The 18335-nt window shown below is 42.9% G+C and overlaps 2 protein-coding genes and 1 long non-coding RNA gene across 4 annotated transcripts in view; 2 read left to right on the top strand and 1 right to left on the bottom strand.

The window, feature by feature from the left end:
• The window catches only part of LOC309369002, a 60039-nt gene extending 47427 nt beyond the window's left edge, over positions 1 to 12612 (top strand). For both annotated transcript variants that reach the window (XR_014167996.1, XR_014167997.1), the window contains exon 2: positions 11987 to 12612. This is a non-coding gene — a long non-coding RNA (uncharacterized lncRNA). The remainder of the gene's footprint in view (positions 1 to 11986) is intronic.
• Positions 476 to 10789, top strand: N4BP2L1 (NEDD4 binding protein 2 like 1). The gene is made up of 5 exons (XM_081909452.1): positions 476 to 719; positions 4727 to 4854; positions 6155 to 6243; positions 8129 to 8205; positions 10500 to 10789. The coding sequence occupies exons 1-5, from the start codon at positions 568 to 570 to the stop codon at positions 10741 to 10743; spliced, it is 690 nt and encodes a 229-aa protein (XP_081765578.1). The 5' UTR covers positions 476 to 567; the 3' UTR covers positions 10744 to 10789.
• A 173-nt stretch (positions 12613 to 12785) lies between the features above and the next one.
• BRCA2 (BRCA2 DNA repair associated) overlaps positions 12786 to 18335 on the bottom strand; it is a 32083-nt gene continuing 26533 nt past the window's right edge. The window contains exons 21-25 of the mRNA XM_081909281.1: positions 17544 to 17710; positions 17311 to 17449; positions 15626 to 15882; positions 14083 to 14223; positions 12786 to 13504 (exon numbers count right to left, since the gene is read on the bottom strand). Of these exons, the coding sequence (XP_081765407.1) occupies positions 13085 to 13504; positions 14083 to 14223; positions 15626 to 15882; positions 17311 to 17449; positions 17544 to 17710 (1124 nt within the window). The 3' untranslated portion in view covers positions 12786 to 13084. The remainder of the gene's footprint in view (positions 13505 to 14082; positions 14224 to 15625; positions 15883 to 17310; positions 17450 to 17543; positions 17711 to 18335) is intronic.

Raw genomic sequence — 18335 nt, forward strand, 5'->3', positions numbered from 1 at the left:
CGTGTGGGCAACGAACGCTTCTCGCTGCAGGAAAACATTTCCTATCTCTGCAGAGGAGGGCAAGCGCTGCCAGCGGGGGCCTCAAACCCATGCTGGAAAAAAAAGCAAAACAAAACAAAGCGGGGTGCATTATAAGGCTGCATTTCTGTCCTCGCCAATGCCATAACACAAAGAAGCACGCCTTGAGGTAAAGAAAGAAGAAAAAAGGGGGGCAGGGCAGCGGAGGCCTTTATAGCCTTGTAGGAGAAACCGGAGTCGCGCCGTTTATGGCTCACGCAGTTCTGCCACAGGCCCGCGCGTGAGGGCCCTGCTTCCCGCTTTAGGGATTGAACCTTGACTCGGCGGCTGCTCCCTCGGGGGTGGAGGGAGGCCTGTGAGCGGAACTCGGCTGCTTCAGGCGCCGAGGAGAGGAGCAAACCCGCGCGGCGCTCTGCCCCTTTGCCCCTGGACGCGCCCGCCTTCGGGGGGCGGAGAGAGCCGCCCGCGCCCGTCACGAGGAGCCATGTAAACAGTGTCGGTTCGCAGGCTTCCCGAGGAGGCGGCGGCGTCTGTTGCCTTTCCTCCGCTATGGAGGATAGCCTGGCCCGCGCCTTCGGAGGCCTGAGCCTCCGCCAGCCCCCCGCGCATGGCAAGGGCCCCCCTCGCAGGAGGCGCCGCTTCAGCAAAAGCCTCTACTTGCTGCGAGGCCTGCCCGGCTCCGGGAAAAGTACTCTGGCCAGGTAAAAAAACAACACCCTTCTCCTTTCGAAGGAGAGAGGACTCCTTCAGCTCTCGAGTCGTAAAACGACGGGGACGAAGTCTTGAGCTGGAAAACCGCGCTTTCTCACCCCGAAGCTCCGTGAGGGAGGGAAGACGGGTTGCTCAGCAGGCGCTCTGGACATGCTCAGAGGCTCTTGATCGGCGCGGGAACCCGCGACCATCCAGATGCGTTGAGGATTCTGTGAAAAGCGGGCAAAGCTGGTGGAAGTTGGCGTGCAGAAGCGTCTGGAGGGCCTTGGGTCCCCGACCCCACCACCTCTGGTTTTCTTGGCATTCAAGAAGGGTTCTGGGATAAAGAAGCCCTGGCTTCAGCAAAGCGCTGCATGCTCCATGTCAGTGGCGTAGCGTGGGTTGTCAGCACCCGGGGCAAGGCAAGTAATTTGCGCCCCCTAACCCGTGGATTTGCACCCCTAACCCCCAGATGTTGCGCCAGGTGCGGCCGGCCCCCCTGCACCCCCCACGCTACGCCACTGCTCCATGTTGATGGAAAGAGGGGTGTGGTCAACTTTATTTTATTTTTTTCTAGTAGGATGGCTCCTGTGGTCAACATTAGATAGGCTATTTCCTTGTCACTGTACCACCATGCATAGCTGTCAACTTTCAGATTTGAAAATAAGGAATCGGCAGCCTCAAAAATAAGGGATCAGCAGCCTCACCTGTCCCAGAGACAGTCTACAGGATATCTAACAATCCGGGAAGCAGCGGGAAACGGCGCTGAAATAAGGGAATTTCCTGCAAAAAAGGGAAGGTTGACAGCTATGCCACCATGCTAGGAAAAAGCTTTGTCTCTGGGGGTTCTGATTGCTGCTGCACGATTGTTCAAGGTATAGGAGCACGTCTGAAACAAGTTGGGGCTGTTCATGGTAGGTCAAGACAGAGCTCCAAGATAGCTCAGGGAAACAAGAAGAGAATTGGTGGGGTGGTGGCTGCCGCTACTGCTCCTTCACAGCTGTCACTGCTTCTCTTTTTCTGAGCTGCAGCAGTTTTGTTTTCTTAATTGGTTATCAGTTCCTACCACCAGTGTAACCTTGAGCGATAAGAGCAATTGCCAGTAATTAAATATATTTTCTTTTTGTAAACATATATTTGGTATATTTCCCTGTTTCGACATGAATATTTACCGACGGGAATTTCCCAATCCTCATAGGGCCTTGATTCAGCTTGATTCTGAGAAAATCAAACAAGATACTTTGGAAGGCAGTCAACATTGCACTGAAAGCACAGACACAAAAATATCACTTTGATTTTAATGACTCTGGATTTTGCCCTCGGTTATCATTTTCTTACAATTAACGGAAGTGGAAAGAACTGTTTTGATCACTTTAAGGAAAACAGCTAGCGCCTTTGTTTTCTTTGTGATGTACCATGTTTTTAATACAGAATTTGAGTGGAGTTAACATCAGAAACCTATAATCAGTATTCAGTACTGTAATATATTTCCTCATGGCTTAAACTAATACAAGCATTTTCCAGCACAGGTAGCTTTCACCAGGGTTCCCTGATTTGTGGCACACCAGCTGCCTCCCCCAACCAAGTATTGTGACCTCCCAAGCCAGCAGCAAAAGCAGGAAGCAAATTTATTGAACTCTTAGGAGGGCCTGTTCTACATCACTTTTGGGTTATATGTGGCTTGGTGGGTCACAATCCTCATACTGGATGAAATGAAACAAGACAGCAACGACTAACAGCAGGTTTTGCAACTTTTGTAACTTGCACGTCACTAAAGGTAAAGTGAGCTGAACTAGAGTATAATGGTGAGATTCATATTACTCTTTGTTTCCAGGCAGAGGTGTTATGTTGTCTTCGAAGAGCATATAGTTACCATCAAAGGCACAGCTCTTGATTTTCTGCATGAACCTGCTTGGAAATGGCTTGTTTTTTTACTATCATTGGCTTTCAAAATGTGCTTCTGGCAAGCCAGTCATGGAAACATTGGCTCTGGTTTCACATCTCACTGCTTTTAGGAAGTGCAAAAAAATCTCACTCTATTAGTATGACATGGTTCTGGTTCAACAGAACTGAAGAGTTCATACTGAAGGCATGCTGACTGAAAAGTGAAGGGTGAAGGAAGAGTTAAGCACTTTCCCCTTGCCTCCCTCACCCCCTGGATATTTAGTCTTCTTGTCACATCTCCAGGATAAAGGAAGCACAATTTATAGCAAGTGTGAAGAGAAGTATCTGGTCAATGAGGGCAGTATGTTAAAAAATGCACTCGAGAGTTGCACAAAGTCCACAGTAGTGTGCATTTTATAAGCAAAGCATATATATGAAACAGTTGGGAGCATAGAGATAAATGTGACCTGACAGTTCATTTCAGCTTGCTGGCCTCTCTCTTTACTCTTTTGATAAATTGAAGCCTGCCTCTGCCATTGCTCAAGATAAGGAATTGAGAAATGAAAGTTTGCAGTTCGACTCTTTTTTTTTCTAGATCGCTTTTGGCTTAACTCGCTTTGGGAAACGATTCTTTTATTGTGCTGAGAGATTGCAGATGATACCTTGACATTCCACCTCCAGACATCAAGGCTCCATTGCTGCAGCTTTACCTTTTTCAACAAATCTTTCCTATGAGAAGTCTGACATATTCTGTTGTCCTTTACTGTCAAGAGGAAACCTTATGCTAGGGATGGATGGATGGCATTTGTTGATAGTATCTTATAAGAGTAGACAAGTTGGGTCTGGATTGAACAGATGCTGCTTCATCCATATCAAAGTGAGTCTAAGTCCAACTGGTTAAGTGCTATAAACTGGTTAAGTGACTGGGTCCTTATCATTCACTGTCCTTTAAAAATATTGTTGTGAATGTAATACATAGATCTGGACTGGGGAACCTATGTCCCTCTACTGTTGAACTACAACTCCCACCGTTCCTGACCTGTGGCTGTGGCTAATGGGCGCTGGAGTTCAACAACAGCTGGAGGGCTATAGTTTCCTTATTGATGATATAGAGCTTCCCTACCAGTCATACCCACCTGCACTGGATTTTGCACAGTTTGCTATAAAAGGCAGACTCGAGGACTGCTATCCTGCCCTGAAAGGCTGTGGTCTTAACACTGCACCCGGATGATTGCTGTTATAATAGCTCCTCCTTCCCAGGGCAGTATAGGACTAGGAGCAGGAAGAAGAAGAAGAAGAAGAAGAAGAAGAAGAAGAAGAAGAAGAAGAAGAAGAAGAAGAAGAAGAAGAGGAGGAGGAGGAGGAGGAGGAGGAGGAGGAGGAGTTTGGATTTGATATCCCGCTTTATCACTACCCAAAGGATTCTCAAAGCTGCTAACATTCTCCTTGATACAGACCACACCAACATTCTCCCCCACAACAAACACACTGTGAGTTGAGTGGGGCTGAGAGACTTCAGAGAAGTGTGAATAGCCCAAGGTCACCCAGCAGCTGCATGTGGAGGAGTGGAGACACGCTGAGACTGAGACTCAAATCCCCATGGAGCAGGGGGAGGAGAGAAACACGCATGTTACTTTACAGTCTGAAAAAACTTGGGACCAGTATACATTACATATCAACCCCCTTGATATGGACCACACCAACCTTTAAGATCTTTCAAGGGGGCCATGCCTCTAAGCATATTGCCACTTGGTGACAACATGGAAGCTGGCAATTTCCGTGGTAGCAGCAGCTCCCTGGAACACCCTGGAAATTTCATTGAACGTTGTGTTTTTATTTTAATGCAAGCTGTTTAAAGGTGGTTTTTATTTTATTGTATTAAGTGGTATAAATATCTTATTAATAAATATTTTCTCCTGCAGTAAATGGGGGGGGGGGTAATTTGCTGGTAATTCAACCCTTGCTTGAATGGTGCTTTATTTTCATTTAACGATTCCTCTAAAAGTGCACAGGGAACATTTGGGCCCCAGTTAAATTGAAGGGTGGTGGTGGTGGTTAGAAAACTTCACTTTTAATGGTTATACTAATCTGTGTGAAATTTTGACCTTTCCTTACAATTGTTTGGTCTCAACAGGCAACTGAAACGTGAATTTCCCAGTGCAGTTGTTCTGAGCACTGATGACTACTTCTCTGCAGAGGACGGCACATATGTGTTTGATCCTGATGCTCTAGAAGATGCACATAGATGGAACCAAAAGAGAGGCAAGTACAGGCCTTCCTAGTTTTGTGTGTTAGGTTTTGCTTCCTATCTACACCTTGTACTCTTCAGCAGTTTTCTTCTACAAAAAGTTACAGTAGAAGAGAGCCTTGCTGTAAGAGAATGTCTTATTTGTTGCACCTGCACTATTCATTTTGCTCAAAATGGCTAAAATGGCTTTCAGAGTTGATCAAAACGTCAGTTACTAGTAGTAAGAAGTGAATGATTCTATGGAGAAAACAATGAGATGCTATTTAGGGACTAATGTTTGAGTGTCTAGTACGGACATGTAGAAAAAAATGCATTATAAAAGTTCCTAGCAAAGGAATGAATTGTACAATATATGCTCTATAATCAGTTGGCATTGCTTCTGCTGTCAGATATCTAAAGGCAGATTTGTATGCCCTGATAATAAATAAGCATGTATTTTAGTATTAATACTAAAATATAAGCATGGCCACTGCCATTAAATAACAAGAATAACAATTAATAACAATAATAACTTGTTTACACATTTTATTTCTAACTGTTGTATCTTCCTCTTGGGTTTGAACAGATTGGTTAAGATTGTGTCATAGTTTCAGCGGTTCTGATGTTAAATGAAAACATGGATAACTGAAGATTTTCTGGATTAATTGCAGCACTCCAAGAAGGCAGGAGGGGAGCAAGCATGGCGCATGCCTTCACAAGGCTTCTGTATATCTTGTCCCAATAAGCTGAAATAGGTACATTGAAACTGGGCCGTTGTGTGGATTTGCTCACAGCTCCCATGTAAAGATAACTACATGAAGGAGAAATTTGTTTTCAAAAGTTTTGTGTGACAGTCCACATTTCCATTGTATCTCTAATTTTGTATATGACTGAGCGCATGTTCTTCGTAACGGTTAGTGCAGTGTCTCCTCTGGACGGCACCAGATTTATTATGGAGCCTAGCTATTGCTAGCCACCTTTGACCACCTCTCAGAGGCCAGGTCTGCTGAAGGCACAAATCTTTCCCAGCTTTTACAGCAGCCTGAATTCTTTTATCCAAGACCAGTGTTTCCTTCCCTTTATATCCCTTGCTTGCAGTGTCTAGTATATTCCTGCCTGACATTAATATGGGTGGAAATCAACAGACTGAAACTAAAGCACATTATGGAGTAAATCCTGTGTCTTCAAAAACACTTGCTCATTACATTCAGCACATCAGTACTTGTTTGTGACACAGCGAATCCCCAAAGGCTTAATTCAGAACATCTGTGTAGGTAACAGGATGGTTTCACTGATTGTCTGGTCTTTTAAAACATTTACATTGTTATGTTACAGCACGTAAAGCCATGAAGAATGGGAAATCCCCAGTTATTATTGATAATACCAACGTCCACGCTTGGGAAATGAAGCCATATGTGATAATGGTAGGGGAAACTGACCTGTTGTGATTCTTAATATTTAGCCATGGGTTCCAGAAATGAGCAGATAATCCTGCTATTTGCTATCAAGAGAGGTGGAAAAATGGGAAGAACTTCTAATGTGCTTAACATTTTTTTTCAAACATTAGTTTTATTTCACTGGATTGATTTCTACCCCCTCTTGCTCCCTTCTTCTTTGGGTTCTGTTTAGTCCAGGCATGTACAAAATCCATTTTTGGGGGTTTAATCCAGCCCGCCGGTCGGTTTAATCTGGCCCCTGTGGCAGTCTATCTCCTGGTTTAAAATCCTAAAAAAACTCAATAACTTCAATCGTAAAAAAGGTCAGCTACTTTGGTCGGCCCTCACGCATGTTCACTTCATCAAATCTGGCCCTCTTTGAAAAAAGTTTGGGCACCCCTGGTAGTCGTTGTGTTTTCCTTCCAAGGTTAGGTCACTTAACATTATCTGACTCTTAGAAACCACTAATGGTCCTAATCTTTTGCACATTACGTGGCTAGATGTGCCAGTAAAATGCTGATCTTCCATATGGTCTGGTTTCTATGCCTCAATGAGCATAGACCATGCAGTCTGTTTGATCAGCTTTCTGATCTTGCATATGAAACTACCTTTTTGCAGAACCAAACCACTGGTTAATCATATTATTGGTTCTGACTGGTGAAAGCTTTCCAAGATACAGCCAGTTGCCCAAGAACCATTTAACTAGACATGCCAGGGATCTTCTGCAGGCAAATCATGTTCTGTGCCCAGGGGCTACGGGACAGCATCCTTCAAGTCAGAAAGAGTGTCACTCTCTTTAATCTACATTATATGATTCTTCTTTTCTGAATTGAGCATGCTCTGTAACTCTTAGGTTACAGGGGGACATGAGTACCCTTCCTCCAGATTGCACTGCCGTTGCTGGGATCCTAGTTCTCAAACTGCAGTTAGTGTATGCTTGCCTCCAGCTAACATCTGGAGATGGTTTGGTGACTGTGCTGGGAACCTGGTAGGATAGTGCCTATCACTCATAATGAGATGTGTGTTCTGCCCCTGCTTCTGTATAACTTTTGGTATATTTTTGCTGTAGTTCAAAATCACTTGAAAAAAATCACCTTGGAATCTGACTCTAGAATTAGGTCAGTCTGCTAATTTCCCTTTTTTGTGTGTGGTTAATATAACTTTGACAGCTTCTAAATTATTAATGAAGCAACTATTTCAACATCCGTAGCCTATCACCTCTGTTAAGAGCACATAATTTGCTGTACTATTGCATGGCTTTGCTGTTTTTCTTGAGAAGGAATGTTTGTCAGAAGTGGGCAATATGTGATAGTGTTGTAAATGGTTGCAATCTTGTTTTCTAACTTACCTTGGCAACCTTTATGTTGAGAGATCTTATGGAATTAAAAGAGGTAAATTATTTTGAACTGCGGGACAGCACAAAATTTTGAGATTTACTGACATGACAAATATGGTATTAATAGTGTGGCCATGTTGTACTGCACTACAGTCTCACTAGAGTTTAAGGCTAATTATACAGTCATACCTCGGGGTTCTAGTAGCTTCGGGATAAGTATTTTCGGGTTGCGCACTGCGGCGACCCGGAAGTAACGGAGCGCGTTACTTCTGGGTTCCACTGCTCGCACATGCACAGACCGGCAAAATGACATCATGTGTGGAAGCAACAAATCGTGACCCGCAGACATGGGTTGTGTTCGCTTCTGGATGTGAACGGGGCTCCGGAATGGATCCCGTTCACATCCAGAGGTACCACTGTATATGCTTTATTATACTTTTTTTATTTTTATACTTTGTTATGTTATGTATATGTAAAATCATGAAAGGTAGCTTTCTATTGTGACTTGATTACAAGTTCAGTACTCTTTCACATCAGGCACTTGAACACAGCTATGAAGTTCTTTTTCGAGAGCCAGATACACACTGGAAATTCAATGTTCGGGAACTAACCAGGTACAGGTTTTTTTTGCTTATGTTTTTAGCCGATAGGAGAATACAAGTGATACCTGCAACAAAACATTGCATAACCTCTAACACGAGCTCACCTGTTCAGAATGCCAGCTAGCCATGTCCTCTTGCAGAATCTTCCATTCTACCCCCAGATCTGTTCTGCTTTTTCATCTGATGCACCTTCCATTGCTGTGCACCATGTGTTGGTTTCTATTTCCCTCACTAAGCAGCAACTGCATGTCACAAGACATTGTTTACATTCCACAGTCCGAGTTACTGTTGGGTTCCCACGGGAATGGGAGACTGGATGTGACGTACACTGGTTTCCTGTTTTTCAGTGTTCTCTCGGTTTCTTTGTGTCAAGAGTGAGTTGCTTCTCTGCTCTCACAGAGGCAAGATGTATGTTTGTGTGTTCTCGGTATTGTTGAGAAATAAAGATAAGCATGTAGCACAAACCTGCTTATCCTTTCGTCTGCGGACTTTGCTCTGCTGGGCTCAAGATAAGACGAGCCAGTACCAGCTCCAGATGGACAAATCTAACACCATGGTCAGTCCTTATTGGACTGGTTTTTTGCCTCCTTGGAATTTTTTTAAAGTACCGTATTTTTCGCACCATAGGGCGCACCGGACCATAGGGCGCACCCATTTTTTTGGGGGGAAATAAAGGGGAAAAAATTATTTCCCCCCCCCCCAGGCGCGGGGCTGGGGCGGGGGAAGCTCGAGCTTCCCCCGACCCCAGCCCGCAAACAGGCAGCTCTCTGCAAGCCGTGGGAGCACTCCCGCTGCTTGTGGAGAGGTCCGCGAAGCCTGGGCGCGCTGAGCTCAGCACGCGCAGGCTTTGGCATGCTGGCAACTCTCCGCAAGGAGCCGGAGCGCTCCGGCTCCTTGCGGAGAGGTCCGCGAAGCCTGGGTGCGCTGAGCTCAGCGCGCGCAGGCTTCGGCATGCTGGCGACTCTCCGCAAGGAGCCGGAGTGCTCCGGCTCCTTGCGGAGAGGTCCGCGAAGCCTGGGCGCGCTGAGCTCAGCGCGCGCAGGCTTCGCCATGCTGGCGACTCTCCGCAAGGAGCCGGAGCGCTCCGGCTCCTTGCGGAGAGGTCCGCGAAGCCTGGGCGCGCTGAGCTCAGCGCGCCCAGGCTTCGGCATGCTGGCAACTCTCCGCAAGGAGCCGGAGTGCTCCCGCTCCTTGCGAAGAGGTCCGTGAAGCCTGAAGAGCGTGAGGGGTCGGTGCGCACCGACCCCTCTCACTCTCCAGGCTTCAGCGAAAGCCTGCATTCGCACCATAGGACGCACACACATTTCCCCTTCATTTTTGGAGGGGAAAAAGTGCGTCCTATGGTGCGAAAAATACGGTACTTCTGCAAAACTTTGGGGTCTGTGGAGCATGCCATAGATACCTCTGAAGGTGAAGTGATTTCTCCTTTTTGAGGGTCTGTGGCTGGAAATGTCAGTTGCCATGGCGAGAGTTAAGTCAAGAAGGACTTTATTTTATGATCGCAAAAGGTGGGAGTACTGCTGTAACCATATTTATGGTCTTCTCAAAGATAGGAAGAATTCAAAACAGCCAACCACGACATTGCATAGGGTATATAACCTTTTATGGCATATTACATACACTAACCACCTTTCGGACATGCGTACTCTATTGCAGTCAGGCAGTCTTCAGCATGTTCCCTGCATGATCAACAAGTGGATAATTGCTCATATATCATTTCTTATCTATCACTTCCCCAGCAATAACTCAATCCCCCCCTTTATTTAATCTTTCCCTTGTAAAGCTAGGTATTTTTACACAGCCATCCTGTAACACAAACCACTTCCTTTTCTTGTCATTCTCTTCCTTTATTGACAATCTGCAATTCAAGCAAACAGGGCAATTCTCAATGGGAGATTTTATTTTTTCCTTTATTAATAAAACATTCCCTTTAGCTCCCTCTTGTATGTCTGTGGCCCCATTTTGGCTTTCCTTTTGTCAGGACTAATCACCTGTGATAGCTAGTAGATGGATGAGTGGGACCTGCAACAGTGTGTTACAGTGTGGAGGGCTCCACCCTGCGCTATAATCGGTACTGTGCTCCCCATTTTCTCTTTTGTTATTAGAGGGAATAGTTCCCCTTAACCTCTTAGGTCTCATATCCACAATGCTGTTCCAAACCATGAACACACATTAATGGGTTAATTTGTGAACTAGGTTGTCATGAAAATGGAAGGAGCAGTTCACATGATTGCTAGTATTCACATGCTGTTTGGATATGTTGCTAACGAAATATACTTACGTATATGTTTACATTTATTCCATAGACGGAATGGCCATGGTGTTCCACGAGAGACAATACAGAGGATGAAGGAGCAATATGAGCATGATCTTACCTTTCATGATGTGCTTCATTCAGAAGAACCAGCCAGACATTTCAGTAGATCCTACGGCGTTTACGATACTGGTTATTCCCATGTAAACTCAACATTCCCCAACAGAAGAGCTAACAGCAACTCCAGAAATGAAAGATCATTTAGGAGGAGAAATGATTTCTACGAAGTATTTTAGAGTTTTTAATCAAGTTGTATAAAATTTTGTTTTATACCTTCAGGAATTCTGTGCTTAAAATATTTGTATTTTTCTATTGGGCTAGATTTAGTTCTTAAATTTCCATATATTCTTTTGGAGGTTAAAAACCCTGTTTTAATATTCTTCTGATGCAGATTATATTTCTTCACTCATGTTTACACCTGGCTCTCTCTCTCTCTCTCTCTCTCTCTCTCTCTCTCTCTCTCAATCTCTCAATATATATATAGTTTTGACAGGATGACTCATGCTTAGGAGTGTAAACATAATGAAGAACCCACAGTAATTTTTAGCAGCAACATAGAAAATGATCTCCATATCACTGTGCTCATATACGATGGGGGGCAAGGAATTGGCATCCCTGTGCAGATCGAGCTAATAGTGGTACTATACAATGTTTGGTCCTGGTAAGGATGCACACAAATGATATTTCATATCATTAGTGTGCCATTGCTAATCATAGTATAGTGCAACAGTTAGAACTCTTAATTCCCCTGACTTCCATCAATTGTTCAGTATACAAGGCTATGGGAATGTAAACAGATTTCCCTCCATAAATATTGACACAATAATTAATTTTACAGTATACAAATTTTAAAATGTTTCTTCTGTACCTAGATTTTAAAATTAAGTTATAGATCTGCATTTCATAGGACCACCTTCTTTTCTACGTTCCATATTAATTTAGTTTCATTTTTGTGACATTTACCTTCTTTGACACAGCTGCTTCTCTACTTTGCAGTTTACCTCCTTTTTTACATCATGTAGATTTCCTTTCTTGCTGAAACCAATGAGGAGCTTTATTTAGACCCCCATTTGTTGTCATTGCTCACCCTATTTTTTATTATGATTCCTGAAACACACACCAAATAGTTTGCAACCGTAGGAACAATTCAGGGAAGAGGCATAATCTTGACAACAGATTAGTTTTTCTCTGCTCCACAGTAAGAGTTGGGTAGTCCTCAATTTCCTGTTTGGTAGTAGTATATGCCAAAGGTGGGTAGAGCAAGGAAACTTGCCTAAATTCAGTGGCCATTATAACTAGAGATTAATTGGCACTCTTGTGACTTGTTAACACTCAGTGCCAAGTGTTATTTGTGCCTTTTTGCAGTCTGCTGGTTTAATTTCTCTAGTCTCTGCGCTTTTTCTATTCATCTAATTGTTTCCACAGATCAGCTACTACTCGGTATATTTGCTTAATCATTCCGTCTAAAAGCTCTTCAAGGGTAGGTACTTATTGAAACTAGTAAAGAGTGATGTAAAATAAGATAGTAGAGTTACAAGCAAGATAACTATCCAATAACTATGTTAACATCAAATGCTTTAAAATTGATTACTGGCTTTAAAAAACAAAACTAATTTACTTGCATTCCTACAGGGTGTTTCACCATTAGCCTGATTCAGGTGTTTGTCCTCTCCAATCTAAACAAACATGGGTATGTATGTATGTGCCTCCAATCCCTGCATCCTCTGGACCATATCTTGAGTCCTCCACAAGTTTGAGGGTGAAGGTATGAAAGTGAGGGCCATTCTCCTCCCTTTGCACAATTGGTTCTAAAATTGCACAAGGAATGGAAACTTGGTTCTTCATACCTTTGCCTTTAAACTCACTGAGGCCTGTTAACACAATAAAGGTGACATAGTGGAAGGATTTTTTTTGTCAGAGTAGCCCTACTACCTACCATAGGCTTCTTTACACAAGAGGAGACAAAACAACCAAATAGGCCTATAACAAACATAAGGTTTGTATATTTTGGATATGTTTGGCCTTACATGTTTTTAAAGCTGGCCTCTTTTTTTCTCTTGAACCATTGTGATTGCTATGCAAAAATAAACAAGGGAATCAAATTATATTGACTGCATGTTTTGAACTGGAGTTCTAAAAATATACAATGCCTTCATTAAAGTTAGTATTGATGAACTAGTTACATAACTTTGAATGCGTTTCTGCGCAACATGACAGGATTGTTAAAAGTTACAGCCATTCTTACTGGATTCTTCATAATCTATTCAATAGAGCATATATAATTACACTAATCTTTATTCTGAATTGAAATGAGTAATACACAGACAAGCCTGTACAAAACACTTATAACATTTACAAAGATTGCTTAAATATTTAAATGTACAGGGGCATTTATAAGTACTTTTCTTTGTCTTTGGAACGTCAACTGCACAGCTAATGGAAGTATTTGTTCCATTTGTCTCTTTTGTAGCAGCCTCAGTACTCTCCTTACAGTCATATCTGTTTTACCAGAATATTGGAATTATTCCTTACTAAAAGGCTAACAGGAAGAGCAGTGGGTATGGAATACTCACCAAATCAACCCGTATCTTCTGGAAAACTACTTACGAGGGCTTGTGTATTTATCATTGCAAGCTCCTCGTCAGCAACAAAATTATTTTCAAGAGGAGAACCAGTCTCACTAGACCCTCTCAGGGCAGATTTTTTATTATAACATGCTGTTCTTTTCAGTGACTTTTCAAGTTGAGTGCCGGAACTTCGGGGGGGCTGAAATGCCCTTTTCAGAGATGGAGAAATAAATATACAGTTGGTCTTCACTGGTGGTGGGGAAGGTACTCGACTAAGCAGGTCCATTGCTCTTCTTTTCTTACAGTTCCTAGGGGTTTCTTGTAGTTTCGCTGTTGTTTTTGCTGACCCTAGAGATACCGGTGGCTTTGAATCTAGCTTCCCAAGTGACAAAGGACTCTGATGCCATAGTCCACTGCTAGGAGTTGCAATCTAATTAAAAGGAGGGGAGAAAACTAAGCTTAAATTCTGTCAATGACTACTGGCATTCAAAGACATCTGAACTAACCATTACTCCACCACCATCCTTGAGGTATTCGTACTTACTTGAGATGGTTAAATATGCCGTCTGATATTTAAGTTGATTATAAAAAGGTAAAGGTACCCCTGCCCGTACGGGCCAGTCGTGTCCGACTCTAGGGTTGTGCACCCATCTCACTTAAGAGGCCGGGGGCCAGCGCTGTCCGGAGACACTTCCGGGTCACGTGGCCAGCGTGACGAAGCTGCTCTGGCGAGCCAGCACCAGCGCAGCTCACGGAAACGTCGTTTACCTTCCCGCTATAAAGCGGTACCTATTTATCTACTTGCACTTAGGGGTGCTTTCGAACTGCTAGGTGGGCAGGAGCTAGGACCGAAAGACGGGAGCTCACCCTGCCGCGGGGATTCGAACCGCCGACCATGCGATTGGCAAGCCCTAGGTGCTGAGGTTTTACCCACAGCGCCACCCGCGTCCCTCACAAGTTGATTATACTGGTAAATATCATCATCATAATAGATTAATAAATACTTACGGAATGTTTATTTCCTGCATCAGATTTCTGAGAAATGGGATCCAAGCCACATTCTTGGGGCAAGTTAAATGTTTGTGGGTCATCTGTTTGTAGCAAATTCATCAATTTGCATTGTGCATCTTTGCCAAAGCAGCTGCTATTCTGCAAGGCAAAAATATATAGTTTTTACTTTTTTATAAAAAAACCCTTTGCTATTGATTTTTATTACAATGAATATGGTATGCTGTAGATACTCAGGACTGCAATACCTCAAGAACCACCTCTCCCCATATAAACTGACACAGACCCTGAGATCATCATGCGAGGAGAAGAAGAAGAGGAGGAGTTTGGATTTGATATCCCGCCTTTCACTCCCCTTCAGGAGTCTCAAAGCGGCTAACATTTTCCTTTCCTTTCCTCCCCCACAACAAACACTGTGAGGTGAGTGGGGCTGAGAGACTTCAGAGAAGTGTAACTGGCCCAAGGTCACCCAGCAGCTGCATGTGGAGGAGCGGAGACTCGAACCCGGTTCCCCAGATTACAAGACTACCGCTCTTAACCACTACACCACACTGGCTCTCCTGGTGAGGGCTTCTTCATGAGCCTTTCCAAGAGAGGTCCAGAAGCTGGCAACATGAGAATGGGCCTTTTCTGTAGTGGCTTCACATCTGTGGAATGCTCTCCCTAGGCCCGATTTGTGTGGCACCTTCATTATACATCTTTGGGCCTCAGGCAAAAACGCTTCTCTTCAACTAGACCTTTGGCTGATCAACATATGATGTGCTTTCACATGTGTTTTTGGGGGTGTTTCTGATTTTGTTCTCATGTTTATTCTATGAACTGCCCTTGAGATCTTCAGCTGAAGGGCAATACACAAAATGAATGAATGAATGACATTTGATCACTTGGGAAAACTGACCCTATACGTAGATCATATGTATAGTTACAGGCAATGCCTATGTCCAGTGCCAAAAATACTGGCATTCACATTTTGTTGTTTATATAAGCAGCAGATTGGACTGGAGACCAAATCACGCAGACCTCTTCTCCTTGTACAGAATGAACACACGACTAGTGCATGAACAGGTGGCATGTTCTTTGGCCTGCAGCTTCGCGCATTTCACTACATGAGTGCTTTGGGAAAGATGGACATCTTGTATGGACAAAAACCCTTATCAAAAAATATGTATGTTTTGGCGACTACTACTACTACTGCCCTAGAAATAGTGTAATGCCTTTTATGAAGTTGATAGCCTATTTGGAGGGTGCAGCTGGCATCCTACTTCTGGACAGAGACTTGTGGTCAGGAACACATTACAACTGTTCCAAGCTATTACCTGCGTTTCTATAGCAAATGTCCTTTAATTAGGGCAACTAGAGAAACAGCTTTTACAAAATATTGAATTGTCTTCCACTGGAGACTAGACAAGTCAAAACATTAAATGCTAATTTAGTATGTCTTTTGTTGCAACCAGCCTTTACCATTTGATATACCATGTGTATAAGGTAACATAATTCCCCCGCCCCATGCCTTCAGTGCATTAGATAGGTGAGATCAACTTACCTCTACAGTATTTCTCAGTTCATTAAAAAATCCTTGGAGATGACTTTCTTTTGGATTTGAGGAGAATGCAGAAAGGTCTCCAGCCAATAATGTGGGGATGTCTGATCTAAATTCAGGTCGCCACTGAAGGTTGAGTGCAGAGATCAACGTAGAAGGAATAATTATGTCATCAATAGCCAGCTGCTTAAGATCTGTATAGATCTGGACTGCTATGAAATGATGATTCTCATCTGACAGATACACCAGTGTAGAGAAACCTATGTTAGAAATGAAACAAAAAAAATTAACTTCACTTTTAAAATTAAAAATACTAACCTTTAAAAAATTTACATTTTAACCCTAACAAAATCCAAAAGGTAATTCTGGCGAACTTGAATATAATAGCTTATATACTTTGAGCATTGTATTGGGAAAAGCCTGTAGCCTACTAGAATGAATGCATTAAGCAAGGTGTATCTGACCAGCAGCATTTCAAGACACAGTACAAGAATCAGGTGAGCTAATTAAAATGCATTAAATAATTGGAAATTTAAAAACCGATTTAAAGCAATTTCTCCTAATGTAGTTCACAGAGGATTGCACAAAGTCTTCCCATTTGTGCAAGAACTTCTACTTGTGCAATGGAACTTCTTCTCCATCATCTCTTCTTGTGTGTCCCTGTGCCCCCCAAATCTGCTCCAAAGGGTTGGGGAGAAGTGGAAATCCTTGTGCAAACAGAACAGCCCTTATTTCCTGAACATACTAACTGGTTCTTTTAACTTTTAAAACATTGTTTCCAACTAAACAGAACTTTTCATACTGCTTAGGAACATAATCAAAAGACATTTGTTGTTCAACTTGCAAGTCTTTTATGCTACAGAATTAGATCCACATTGAGCCAAGAAACTCAGTACAGAAATAACTGATTTCTGTTTGCCTTTCTCTGCTCATAAAGGTAAAGGGACCCCTGACCATTAGGTCCAGTCGTGGCCGACACTGGGGTTGCGGCGTTCATCTTGCTTTATTGGCCGAGGGAGCCGGCGTACAGCTTCCGGGTCATGTGGCCAGCATGACTAAGCCGCTTCTGGCGAACCAGAGCTGCACATGGAAACGCTGTTTGCAAGGAGGTTAATTAAGATGATAAGTACCTAGAGTTTTATAGAAATTGCTCATAGTTGCTGGGCAGAACAATGTTTACAGATTATAATTTAAAAATAAAAGCATAGTCATACATTTTCAGAATTTGAGAACCAAAAGAATAGCAGATTTCAAGTAGTAACAGGCATAAAAATGAAAGTACAAGTTCAAGCGGGGTCACTAAATTATCCTGATGAAATACAGGTTGGTGCTTTCTGGATCTTTGTATGTGTGTTGACTTGCCAATGCTTGGGTCTGATAGGAACTCCAGAATACATAACCTATGATATTGTATGTAATGCCTGAACTGAAAAGCCAAATATTTTTCTCTGGTTTCGGTTCCTGATTTCATTTTGAGATTAGATGTTTCAGCTTTAACAAGTCATTTAGGTATGCTTATAAACAGGATTCTAAAACCATGCTATAATTGAAATGTAAAACAGTAAATCTGATTTCAGTAAAATTCCAATTTTAAAAATTCTTTACAAACCCTAATAAGGATTCAGACTGGTAACTTAAATAGGATTCTTTTTAACTCATTATAAATCAGTGTACTAGTCTTAACATACCTGTTCCTTTTCTTAGAGAAACTATATATCCCACCAAATCCACTTCAGAACAGGTAGGATGGAAAGATGGTTCCAACAGCTTGCTGAATCTCAGGCACTCTCTTGGCCTGTAAACTTGTGACAGGGTTTCTTGAGACACCTAAGAATTTTGAACAATGGCATTAATTATTCATTTATTATAAAGGTTGCTTAAATTTTTAGGTTAATTCACAATGACAGGCCACACTACTTACTGGCAACTGCAGATACTGAGTTTTCTTGGTAGCTGTTAACTGTATATTGGCAGTCTCCAACTTCCCTTTGGATTGGGATGCAGATAATTGGAAGACTCTATACCGACCTCCTTCCCTTAGGAGGGTAAAAATGTCTGATGATGGGCGCCAGATATTCAATACTACTTCTAAAGATGTAAAATTAAACAATATGTTACCCTTCATCAGCAAGATGGACCACCCAAAGAAGACATGCACGACCCATGCTGGGTCATAGTAATCACAACATCCTTTTCTAAATGCTCACAGACCGATTATTGAATTATCTCTTCTAGGACCTTCGCTGGTACTGATGTCAAGCTCATTGGTCAGTAGTTACCTGGATCTTCCTTTCCCCCCTTTTTGAAGATGGGGACAACATTTGCCCGCCTCAGTCTGTAGGGACCTCACCTGTTCTCCAAGAATTCTCAAAGAAAATAGACAAAGGCTCTGAAGTTACATCCACAAACTCCCTTAGTACCCTGGAGATTTGAATTCATTTAAAGTAGCTAGATGTTCCCTTTCTACCTCTTTTCCTATCTTGGGCTGCAGCTCCCTCCTTACATCATTTAATCTGTTATCAATAGGTTGGGCATCGCTTTCCTTTTTGGGTGAAGCAGAGGCAAAGTAGGTGTTGAGTAGTTCCGCCTTTTTCTCTGTCACCCAATAGCATTTCTCCATGTTCCCCATGCAGAGGACCTACCACTTGCTTGTTCTTCCTCTTACTTTGGACATAGCTGAAGAAATTCCTAACCTCTCTTGCAAGCCTGAGCT

Source organism: Podarcis melisellensis, assembly GCF_964234715.1.
Source record: "Podarcis melisellensis genome assembly, chromosome: 4".
NCBI lineage: Eukaryota > Metazoa > Chordata > Lepidosauria > Squamata > Lacertidae > Podarcis > Podarcis melisellensis.

What these genes read in the sequence shown, in the direction of transcription:
- N4BP2L1 (XM_081909452.1), top strand. Translation starts at nt 568, where the DNA reads ATGGAGGATAGCCTGGCCCGCGCCTTCGGAGGCCTGAGCCTCCGCCAG. An exon ending in GGGAAAAGTACTCTGGCCAG is followed by an intron (nt 720 to 4,726) that starts GTAAAAAAACAA and finishes TGGTCTCAACAG; the next exon opens with GCAACTGAAACGTGAATTTC. An exon ending in AATGTTCGGGAACTAACCAG is followed by an intron (nt 8,206 to 10,499) that starts GTACAGGTTTTT and finishes TTTATTCCATAG; the next exon opens with ACGGAATGGCCATGGTGTTC.